The sequence below is a fragment of the Cheilinus undulatus genome, linkage group 19 (genome assembly GCF_018320785.1).
Source record: "Cheilinus undulatus linkage group 19, ASM1832078v1, whole genome shotgun sequence".
NCBI classification, from domain to species: Eukaryota; Metazoa; Chordata; class Actinopteri; order Labriformes; family Labridae; genus Cheilinus; species Cheilinus undulatus.
Window position 1 is genome coordinate 25,447,588 of NC_054883.1, and position 12,053 is coordinate 25,459,640.

The 12,053-nt window shown below is 43.3% G+C and overlaps 1 protein-coding gene across 1 annotated transcript; it reads left to right on the forward strand.

Annotated features, from left to right (window-relative positions):
- The first annotated feature begins 2,225 nt into the window (after nt 1-2,225).
- On the forward strand, nt 2,226-11,790 carry amer2 (APC membrane recruitment protein 2). The gene has a single exon (XM_041814465.1). The coding sequence runs from the start codon at nt 2,358-2,360 to the stop codon at nt 4,410-4,412; it is 2,055 nt and encodes a 684-aa protein (XP_041670399.1). The 5' UTR covers nt 2,226-2,357; the 3' UTR covers nt 4,413-11,790.
- Nucleotides 11,791-12,053: the final 263 nt, after the last annotated feature.

Here is a 12,053-nt window from a genome sequence, read left to right on the forward strand (position 1 = left end):
CAGGATGACGGTTAGGAGTGTTGTCATGGCTCACAGACACCTGGTCCTGTGTGTCCATATGGAGAGAGCTGTGACCATATGGCCTATATGTCTGGGACTAGCTGATGTGTTTGTCACAGCACTGAAACTTTGATACTAAATCCATATCCCAGCTTAGTCCTGCTCATACGGTTTATCAGCAGCTCTTTGAGTCCTTTAATACAGGCGTCTGACACACCCACATACATAAAAACAAGCAGCCTTACAGAATAGACTGGATCAGTTCAACAGTATCAAATCCCTTCAAGAATGCAGCTTTATTTATAATTAGCCCATAATGTGTGTCTCATGACTACAAAATTTTGCATAAACACATCCAGTTTTACTACCAGGCAAAGGTTGGCAAGTCTCGGGCCTCATGTACTAATGAGCCTTAAGACATGGGCAAATGCAAAGTAGTGCTGCAGGATTTGGATATAATGTGCAATTAAACTAGATAGTATTGCAATTATGATGTATAATCCATAAATGGAATAATGAGTCTACTTGCTTGTTTATTAAGGAAAATGAGAGAAAAATGATATTTTTTATGTTTTTATCTCAACTCTAAACATACAAATATTCAGCAGCATAAAAAATACAAAACCTGAAGTTTTCAAGTAAGTCTGGCTGTACACCTCTGACTCACAAACCGCTGATTTGAGACTCCATCTGTGTCAGAATTGAAGCGCCATGATTTGCTGGTACAATGTATTTCCAGCTTTAGATTTTTTTGAATTCATAAACCAAGTCTGGCAGTTACATTCATGAAATAACTACATTGCAAAAATTACATCAGTAGAACACATAAGCTTTGTTTGCGATGCTGAATATTTTCATGGCAGACAAGCTTTTGCCCGGAGGCAGACTTTTTCCCTGGCTTTATCAAAAGATTTTTTTTAAATAGAGGTATTTCTGTGACCAAGTGGCAAATCATGGTTTAATTGTTGTTTTGTCAGCTGTAGTCACCGGTGCTGCGGAATCATGTTTGAATATAGGTCTATCTCCATGTAACCAGCATCACACTGCAGGTAGGCCATGTGATGCTTAGTTAAAGCTCCACAATTTGGTGTCTGCTCTTTATAAAGAAGTCAAAAGGCACAGCTTTAATGCTCCCTTTATTGTGCTGTCAGGCTATCACAGCAAATACGCACCGATACGTGGAGACATAAAGCTCATATGCAGTTATTTTGGGAAAAACCCACCCCTTTCCATGCAAATTGGCCCTACTGCATGAAGCATGTAATGATGAGGATGATAACAGCATGGCATAAATAGAGTAAAGATTAGCCTACTGTCTTTGAGAGCTAATGGAAGTGCAATGCAGCTTTTATGACACACAAACTTTCCAGAGATCAGGAAACAGTTTCACCTCTGTATGACTAAAATAAATGATAATGAATGATGTGTAAAGAAGGTTGGTATATTTTACTTTGACATAGCTATTACTAAGCCATGGCTAAGAGTAAAATCAGTCTCACACATGACAAGGAGAAGGTCATTCCTTAGAGTTTTCCTTCACTCAAGGAGGAAACTTTGTCAAGCTTTTGCTTATGTGAATATATTAATACCATTCCTTTGGTTAAATGCACTGTCTGTTATTCTGAATATTTAACACGGATTGTCAGAATCTTTTGGTTGTGGTTGTGTTTGGATGGTAATGGTCAGAAATCCAGTGTGAGTGGGATTAAGAAAAGAGTCCCACGCAGGGCTTTAGTTTTCTTTAATAGCTTTTATTGCTTAAAGCAAAATGGAAAGGCTTCATCTCCAACAGACTTAAACCACCCCTGCACACAAACACAGAATTTAGGTCTAATCCATCATAATTCATCAGTGAGTATTTTTTTATCCAACAGGAAACACGTGCACAGTCTCACGCTCTCGGGCAGGGATGCAGTCGGTGTTTGCAGGGCTGACAAACTGATGGAGACCGAATCGGAAAGAGCAAACGGTGCATTGGTGACAGCGAAGGTGGAGGAAGAGAGGAGGAAGAGGATGGGGGAGGGAGTGGAGGACAGACACTGGCGCCCCGCCAACGTTGACGAAAGCTGCTTATCCCTCCCAGTTGCCATGGATACAGAAAGGAGCAGCACACAGCGTGTGTGTGTTTGAGAGAAAGAGAGAGAGAGAAATAACGGGAGGGGAGAGAGGGAGGCAGAGAGAAAACCAGCAGACAGGCGTTAGAGCGAGTCAGAGTGGGAGTGAAAGAGCAGCAGACAGCACGGCGAGGAGAGCGAGCGAGCGAAAGAGAGAGAGAGAGGGTGAGTGCATGTGTGGTCAGAGAGAGAGAGGGGAGGGCTGAGAGAGACGACAGAGTGAGAGCGATAGAGTGCTAGATAATGGAGGTGCAGTCGGAGTGTGTGGAGCCGCCTGTGGCCCCTCAGTGTGACCCCCAGCCAACAGGGAAGATCAACAAAGCTGCCTTCAAACTCTTCGGGAAACGTCGCACCGGCTCTGGAATGGCCAGCTTCTTCTCCTTCAGGAACAAAGGGGCTACCAACAGCAATGGGAATTCTGACAATGGGAACTCTCTGAATGGGAACGGATCGGCAGCATCGGTGGAGCTTGTTAGAAGCAAAACCCACGATGGACTAACAAGCTCTAATGATGCTGATGGAGCCAGGACGGAGGGGCTTCCCAGTCTGGAGGCAGGACCGGTGAGATCTCTGAGTAAATCATTGAGTTTCTTTTCTCTACTCCGGCGTGGGAGTTTCAGATCAAGTGAAAATGGAGGGGCTGGGCTTGTCAGAAGAGGGAGGGGCTTAAAGGGCTTTTTCAGCAGCATGCGATGGCGGCGTAAAACGGAAAAAACAAACGAAGGAGAAGGGGATGAGGCAGAGGGGAAGAGAAATAAGGATGGAGATACTGCCGACTCTGAAAAGGTAAAGGATATAACACTAACCCTTGAACCGGCTCTGCATCATCACCAAGAGGATTGTGGGAATGCAGAGGCTGAACCTACTGTTGAGACTCCCACTACGAGTGTTACAATGACACCTACTCACTGTGTTGCCATGCCAGGGACGTCTGCTGAGCCAGACTCCCATTTTCCTTACACACCCACTGACTCGCCCCTGCGTCCTCCAATCCAGAAAGCCAAAGCATCAATATCCAGCCTCACCCCCTCACTTGCTACTCCCCCTTTGGACCGCTGCAGCACAGGTGACCCACCCTCAGAACCTTCGGTGGAGCGACTCTGCTCCCTCCTCTTCACTGATGTCACTTCTTTGAAAAGCTTCGACTCTCTGACAGGCTGTGGGGACATTATTGCTGATGCAGAGGACGAGGGGCCAACGGGGAATGGGGGAAGTGGCACCAGCAGCAGCAGCAGTGGGGGAGGAGGGAGTGTGGGTGTAAGTGTTGGGAGAGCTGTTGGTGTGTCGTCACGTGGTTCCCCTTCGAAAACTGTTCTATCCTCACAGCTGACCCAGCCCATGTTTTCTGTTTGCCCAAGCTCAGTGCCTTCCTCCCTCCCGGCCCGGGCCAGAGCACCGCCTCCACCGCAGCAGCACCCAGCCGGGGGTAGCGGGGTGGTAGCCTACATGGGTGGAGGGGAAGAAATGGCAAGCCCCGAGGGGGTTGATGATGCAGATATGCAGGGGCTCTGGCACATGCTTCCCTCCACAGGTGATAACTCCCCGGCTTTGCCCCGATCCCATCAACCTCCCTCTTCTACCCCAACTTCGACTTATCCGCCTCGTGCCATCTCAAGCAGCCACCTTCCCACTGCCTCAAGGAGTGTGGACCGGAAGCTTCCCTATGAGAAGGCGCTTGGGCTCAGTAAGATCCCAGTAGTTGGTGGAGCAGGAGGCCGGGCAGCCAAACCACCAATCCCTCATGCACATGTCTGCCATCCCATCTCTCCAGGTGATAAAGAGCCTCTCAGTGATGAAGGCTACTGGGACACACCCTCAGCAACACCCACAGCAACACCCGATGAGAGCGGGCTCCAGCGTAACCAGAACATGGCACTATCCCGTGACAGTTGCTCTGGAGACCACTTGTATGATCTCTACAATGATCCTGAGGAGGAAGGGGAAGGCGAAGACAGAGATGGAAGCCTGGAAAGTACTCCCTCTCCATCCACTGAATACAAACTCAGCCCCACTAACCAAACAATTCCCCCATCCTCCTCCTCTTCCTCTTTCAGGTCCATGAAAGGAAGCACAAGCCTTCCACGGGAGTCCAAGATCCCAGTGAGTACCCGACAAACCTCTCCTCCCCACTCTGCAAGTCAGTCAGCCCTCTCCTCGGTTCTAGAGGCCGAATCCCCCCCACCAAAGACCGAACCGCCACCCCCAGCTCGTACCAGAATCCCCGTTTCCAAGGTGCCCGTCCGTCGGTCTGGGGGCAAACCCAGTGGCCAAAACAGGGGACCAGCTAACAGGAAGTAGTTTTTCCTACTTACTTACAAACTTAAGTCGACATCCCTTCAGTGATGTTTACGCAGAGCCAAAAGTTTTCCCAGACCAAGAAAAATGTGGAGCTGTAGAGTTAACAGCCAATAAATTCCTCTCAAATCTTTAAAGCTCTCATTCCTTAGGTGTTTTGGCTGGAGTAGAATAAGTGGTTTTGTTCACTTGAGAAAGTCACGAGGAGACTCCAAAAAGCTGGGTTATCACTTCACAGCTCTTACTGGAACTTTGGAAGTTGACTCTTGACAATCCATGGACAATTTTGCCTTCCTGGAATAAAACTCCCAATCTGCTGAGAGTTTGACAGCTCATAACTGCACACTGCAAGAAAAAGAAGCAGAGCACCTTTTTTGTCTTTTACATTTTTCTTATGGAATATACCACGTGTCATCACAGAAGTTTCTCCAAAGGACCTAAACCAATCGAAGATTTGTTCTCCCTGAGTTTGTCATTCTGTCTAATCTGTTACAAGTTACCTCCTAACCCTTTGATTTTAGAGCCAAAGTATTAAAACGACCCTAGTTATCATTTCACAGCATCTTATAGTCCTGAAAACTCCACACCTGGAATAATCATCCTGTTTTTGTTTGGTTTGTGTGAATTTTTGCTTCAGTCTTCTGACCAAACTCTGATTTTTTAACTGTGTGCTCTAAAACAATAAGAAAACTGTCATTTCTTGCTAAATTTGCATCCTCAAAGGTGGATAAATCTGACATGATCCTTTTTTCTTGGTTTTGTTTTGAAGGACATTTCTTCTTCATGGACCAGGTTATTTTATTATTAATGGATTTTAAGTTAAGCCTTTTGCAAATGGATCTCATGAATACCTAAGGCATCACACAAAGTACATCTATGGGATGTCAATCTCTGGGATTTACAACTATTGAATGACCAATGGAAACCTACAAAACTATTGCAATATCCAACCAGGAGGGATCCTTTGCACTGATGCTTCACTAGACACAGACCCTGTTTACGTTTGCATTAACATCCAAGATGAATTTGACTAACCAGTGACGAGCTATGCTCAGAACTCAGTTGACAGCCTCTTATGCAAATAACAGGCCAAACATAATATCTGTGGCTCTCAGGCTTACCGTGGTTACACCTGTCCAGCCTCGCTGGTCACTTGTCCTGAATTGAGGAGTGGAGGAGCTTGTTGCTAGGGATGCTAGCGTGCAGTAAATCCACTGGGATTACTAATGAATGGGGGCGAACTTAAGAGGCTAGCAGGGCCTCTTTTAAACAGCTTTTCTCCCTCATTTTGTCCAGAATGTGCCATGCAATCTTGTTGAATGCTGGCTAGATTGAAATGACAGCTCAGTCCAAGACAACACATTACCAGCAAGGCTGGATGGATGGAAATAGTCATGCTTTTGACTCACTGGTGGACTACCTCAGATGATGCCATTGATAGGGTGGTCTTTAATCGGTACATGTAGCGTCTAAACTAGGAATGGGTGGTAAAATGAGGCACTGTCCCCCATGATATTTACAGTATTGCTTTAATTACCATAGAGAAGATGGTGCTGTGTAAAGAGTGCACGTTTATAACATCTTCCTTAGAGGTATGTGTCTGTAGCACCAATATATGAGTGTTAAGATACCTCAAAAGTGATCAGTTAAATCTTGTTAATGGCTCCAGGTCAATTGGGTCTGAAACGTAACTCAATTTGGCAAACTATGATAAATACATGCCAAGACCTGGCATGGTGCAGGCACCGTTGTATGGTCCTCTTTAAAGCCAAACTGTTACACTGCACTGCTGGTTGTAATGTGATCCACAGCACTGTGAGTTTAAAAACATGCTGTTATCTCTGTGTGTGCATCAGTGATGACAAATGAGAAAGTTTAGGCTATTAATAATCATAAGTGCTGCATGCAACATCAGGCACAAATAAACTGCAGACCTCTACGGTGGGGTGACCTCAATTGTGGGGCAGGAAGTGAAATACTACCCTGGTTTTGTTTTTAATTAGTTTGTGTTATTATGATTCTGCTATTGCAAAACATAGACTCTTACTGTAACCTCTGATAGAAAATAATCATCATTGAGAATGTCATTATGGTTCTGGCTTGGGTAATGCATGTCACTCCCTGCCCCCTGGTTGAAATTGCCCTGTTGTAGAGGCCTACAACAGATGTGCTCAAAACGCCCCACCATAGAGGTCTGCAGCCAGATCCTCTTTCAATGGTTTTTAGAAACCTTTAGATGTGTCTTTGCTCTTTTTGATGTGAAATGCAGACTCACTTAATCTGTACTTGGTTATTTAGGCTCAACAATAGTCCATTACTGTAAGCTTCCCTTACTAAGAGGATGGATTCACTTTAACGGATGGAGCTCGCAATTGATGTGCAATGACAAAAAAAAAAGCACGCCAGGACATTATTTCACATTTCCAGATCCTGTCCAATAATAGTTGTGGCATATTATTTTCATATTTCCTCTTAAGGAGGGGAAGAAGAGACTGCATCCAAGTTTTTGTAAAGGGAAAACTCACCGCTTGCTTGGGCATGCTTGCAATGCTTGCACAATTAGTTTTTGAACATATGATTTTAATACCATGTATCTCGCTTAAATTTGGAGAAGGTTTGATGGTATTATAAACAGATACCGCCCAGTCCTAGTCTACATCACCAAACCAATCCGGATGTTGGCTCAAACCTACATATGCAGGCTGAGCTGTTGGAGATCAGATTGTCTTCTGTGGGCACTGAGGTGCACTCTCACATAGCATTAAGGATTACCAGTTGGTATCCTATTACACAAACAGATGTTAATGCAAGGTGTAAACAGGGTCACAGACAAAAGCAACACTTGCATACAAAATACAACACAATCACTGTACACAAGCAGTTTCTATCCCTCTGCATGCAGTGCCACATAGGCACAAAGGTCAGGGAACATCATGTAATGCTGAATGATATAGTTCCACACACTGTTCAACCTTTGGCACCTTCTTTGTAGCTACACACTGGATGTTTTCTTCTCCGATGACACATGCACAAACGTTTTTCTAAATAGTACTTTCTTCTTCATGGGTTTCATACTGTTTTTATGGGCTCCCCTTTCCTAAATCATTCTGCACAGATCTGAAACTGTGATCACACACCAGCTTCTTTGACTCTGCTTTGTGTTCTGAACATGCCCTATACGATGATGTGATAACAAGGAGGCTGTCAGTCAGTGTTACTGAGCCACAATATGCCTAGAAGTGTTTTTTTCTTTTTATAAATAGGCTGTGACCCAAAAAAAAAGACAAGAAAATTCATTCAGGGTATGAGATAAGTCGAAGACTTATGAGTCATGGAATTAACTAGATCACCATTTTCTTTTGGCTCTTTCTGATACAGTGATTCTCAACTGACGGGTCAGGACTTAAAAGTAGGTCGCAGAGCTTTATTTCAGAGTGGATTTGTGCCTGAAAAAAAAAAACTGTGGGAGGAAAGTCTACCATCCATGGATGGAAGCCCTAAGTGGACATGCAGCTGATATTACAGTGTTTTACTCTGATAAAGAGAAAAAAAACTGTTTTCTCAGCCTCTTCAGTGATCTTACTTGCTTTCTTGGGAAAGAAAAATTAGTTTTCCAGTTAAATTGCGTAAATTTATCAAAATCTCAAGAAAACCAAACAAAATCTACACATTATTATGTCTTTGGCTGTCCCCAAAACTGTATACTGTTTCAATATTCACACAAAATGGAGGAAGTTTCAGATTTATACGATTAGATTTTATGCACTTGATACATTTTCAGATGTTTACTAGATTGGCTAGAAATTTAAGAATGAAAAACATTGTTGCACTGAACTGCCCCATAATGCACGGCAGCTTTCAGACTGTAATAGTGAAGCTGGCCAGCTAATCAGTGGCTTTAATTTTAGGTTACTAAACTGTAATATGTTTGAACCCAAAGCATGTTTTTGCTGTTTTTTTGGTATTTTTGATGTAAAATGCATATGAAATCTGAACGTTTTTAAATACAATCAAGTCACAGACATCTATTTTTTTTTTTAATTTCTGGACCATTGAGGATGATTTTCTCTTACCTTTCCAAACTGAAGGATAACTATCTTGACTCTTGTTGATCTTTGGCTGGCCCTGATTGGTTGTTGCCACAAATTAAAGAAGTAATTGGAGAATCAGGATTGGCTGACAGGCAGGCCGGAAGTTGTTCTCTTGCCTAATAGCAAGACTGCTAAATTTTCCTTAGAAGAAATGTAATAAATAGTCACATTATCACTGATTTAGTGATGTGGATTTGGAGTATCAGAGCTCTGAATAATTACTGTGCTTTGCGACTGGATAAAAAATGTTCTAGAGGGGATAAAAGTGCCAGGAGACGTCTGTCAATCAGCAAAAAGGTGAGCTTTGGATCACAATTTACTTTACAGATATCCGTCTTGTGGTTGCTGAGATATTGTAAAGAAAGCATGAGCTACTGCTTGGGATCCAGCAGGGTCTGGAGGGTTAAATACTGCCAAATAACACTCAAATATTACATAGCTGTATACATAATGAGCTTATTTATTGTTGGTGAGCTAGCTAGCTTTTTGCTTAGCCACTGAAGCTTGGACTGGAAATACCTAAATGATGACATCACATGTTGCAGAGATAAAGGCCTGTTTATTTCAGTGGAATGAAATACTACACAGTATGCAGTTTTGGGCACAGGTTTCATTTTGTCATATTTTGCTCCATCTAAAGTCCAAACTTTAACTTTTTTTTATTGAATACATTTGATTATTGAAATCATACGATCTGGTTTCTCATTAAGAAGGTGTTGGATGATCCTGAGGCGAGACCAGTTGAGAATCACTGTACTAATAGACTCTTGTTTTAAGGAACCAGAGCTGTGTGCAAATCTGAATGTAGCCTGACACTATGTAGATCATTGGTCAGCTTTTATTTGCCTGTCTGTTCCTTCTTTGTCCCCTGTTTGTGGGGGAGTTTTCTGTTTCCCGAGTCCCCCGTAGCTCTGAAAAAATGAAGACTAACTGCTGCACAGTGTTGCAGCACTGCAAAGCACCACTTGTTTAAAGAATGAGTGGGTGTATGGCAGTCTTAAAAGGCCTTTGTCAGGGAATCAGTGGGACAAGTTAGAGGGAGCAGAGTGTTCCCTACCCTTCAGTTAAAGAGAGTGCTTTTCAAAGAGCGCGACATACGAGATGATGCAAGTTTTTCAAACCACGAGGATATCAGTGGCATGAGGGCTGCTCTAGTTCATGATGATTGATCCACAGTACCGCTCCAGGTTCAGATTTTTACCCCCATGGTACAGTGAAAGACAGGGCATGGTCCACCGGTAAACCACATTTTCTCTCTTTTTTAGCTGTTAGGTCAAAGGTCATTTGGGGAGACATGCTCATGTGGTGATGTTTTCTCTGCCAACACAATTCCCTTATGATTTATTCCTGTTATACTCTGATCCTGATAAATGTTGGACAAAAGGTGGATAACATGGAAAGGAATGGGTTTACAGGGCCTTTTCCGGGTGATTGAAATGGGAAACAGTCCAGAAGTAGAACCTATTTCTGATAATAATGACAATGGTCTAATGATTGTTGACCAAAACAGCTGCCAAAAGAGTCCAGAATATACATTTTCTTTTGTAGGGGATTGGGATAGACAAAGGATTAACAGTTATTACTTAAAAGAAATTAGATGGTTTAATGTGACTGTTCCTTCACTTTAAATATCAGGTTTTTAAAAATGGTTTTCCCAGAGATCTGGGAACAATCTAATCCTAGCACTTATATCATTGGAAAGCCTGTTTATTTCCCTTTTAAATTGAGCCACATTTGTAAGGAGCATGCATTTGTGGGATGAGCAGCAGAGCTGAGTATGTGGGTGGCACCCATGAAAAATGTTCAAAGTCTTATCTGCCAATCCCAAACGGCTTACCCTACCATTGACTCTTGTTTGGTGGATGATTGAAGTCTGAAAAAACAAGACATATTGGCAATTTAACAATTTCATCATTTAACAAACAGGAGCCTCAGTAGCGTGTGGAAGAACCATACACAGCCACAACAGCCTGGCACCTCCTCCTCATGCTGGTCACCAGCCTGGTCACACACTGCTGTAGGATGGCATCCCATTCTTCAACCAGCATTTGTCACCAGTCAGCCAATGTGGTTATGTTGGTTACTCTGGCACCAAGAGCACGCCCAAGCTGATCCCACAAGTGTTCAATGAGGTGGAGATCCGGACTGCTGGCAGGTCATTCCATCCTCTCTCCTCCTAAATTCTGAAGGTAGTCTCTGATAAACCCTGCTCTGTGGGGGCCAGCTACATCACCTTGGAGGATAGAGTTCAGTCCCAGACTGTGGAGATATGGGATTACCACCGGTTGCAGAATCTAATCTCCATCTATCTGTATTAAGATTACCTCAAATGATGACAATAAGGCACCTGATTGTCAGCAGCTGGGGGTACCAGAAGCTCAAAACAATAGCAACAGCAGAATAAGCTGTTTAGCACTGGCAGAGACTAGGCAAATATTTCCTTGGCACTACTCGCATACTCAGCTCTGCTGCTCATCCCACAAATGCATGTTCCTTACAAATGTGGCTCCATTTAAAAGGGGAATAAACAGGCTTCCAAATGGTATAAGATTTATTGCCAAGACGCACTGTTACAACAAAGAACTAATCTACCAAACACAGCTATAGGAGCAGTTACAACTGATTGTTTTATGTCATAGTCCCCTGAACACACATTATTCATCCAGACTAGGAGATCACATCACTGCTGCCTGTAGTAACATTACAGTGGAGATTCCACGGACATGAAATCTCACAAAAACTCTGTTCTACAAACTGGTCTCCTGATAACTGATAACTGAAATGTATGTTTCTTTAATTAAAATAAGTGCAAAGCAATGCTAAATCTGTTTGCCTGTTAATTGGCAATGCCCATGCTATGTGTTAGCATCAAGCTAATGAACACAGATGTACTGTACACCCTGGTCCGCTTGCTGGAAATTTGAATGTTCTTTGAAATGCACACCCCTACTGAACCCTAACAGAGTTTTAATCTGACATCTTATTTTAACAGATTTGAGATGAGAAGATTCCTTAGGCACATATATGCCACATGGATGTGTCTGAATGGAGCCTGTGGTCCACGTGTCAAAGTATGAACCTTTGGGTTCAGCATGGAGAATAGTTCATATCCCCTCTGGCTCTGTTTTTTCTTTCCCTTGTCCAGACTGATACTTCTCTCTTCTCTTCATTTGGGCCTTTATTGAATCATCTGCTGCAATGGAAAGCACATGATATTTCCTTGTTTTTGTTACCGTCTGTTCACAGTGTGAGGTCTTTCCACTTTTCATATTTAATGAATAAAACTGTGTTTGCGCTGACAGAAGAGCTCTGAGTCTTTGTAAACCACATTTACACAGCATCCATACATACAAGATCAGACAGCGGGTTTACTTGTTTAATTAGAGCAACAAGAGATAGAGCGGCTCCATTTTCTCTACCCCACATCCCAGTGGCTTAAATCCTCGTGGAGCTGGTGGGAGTGGGAGAGATGTGGAGAAAAAGGGAGGCTTCTGTTGACGTGGAGTGTTGGCAGAGGGGTCTGCTCGGCTCAGAAGTAATAGCTTATCAATAT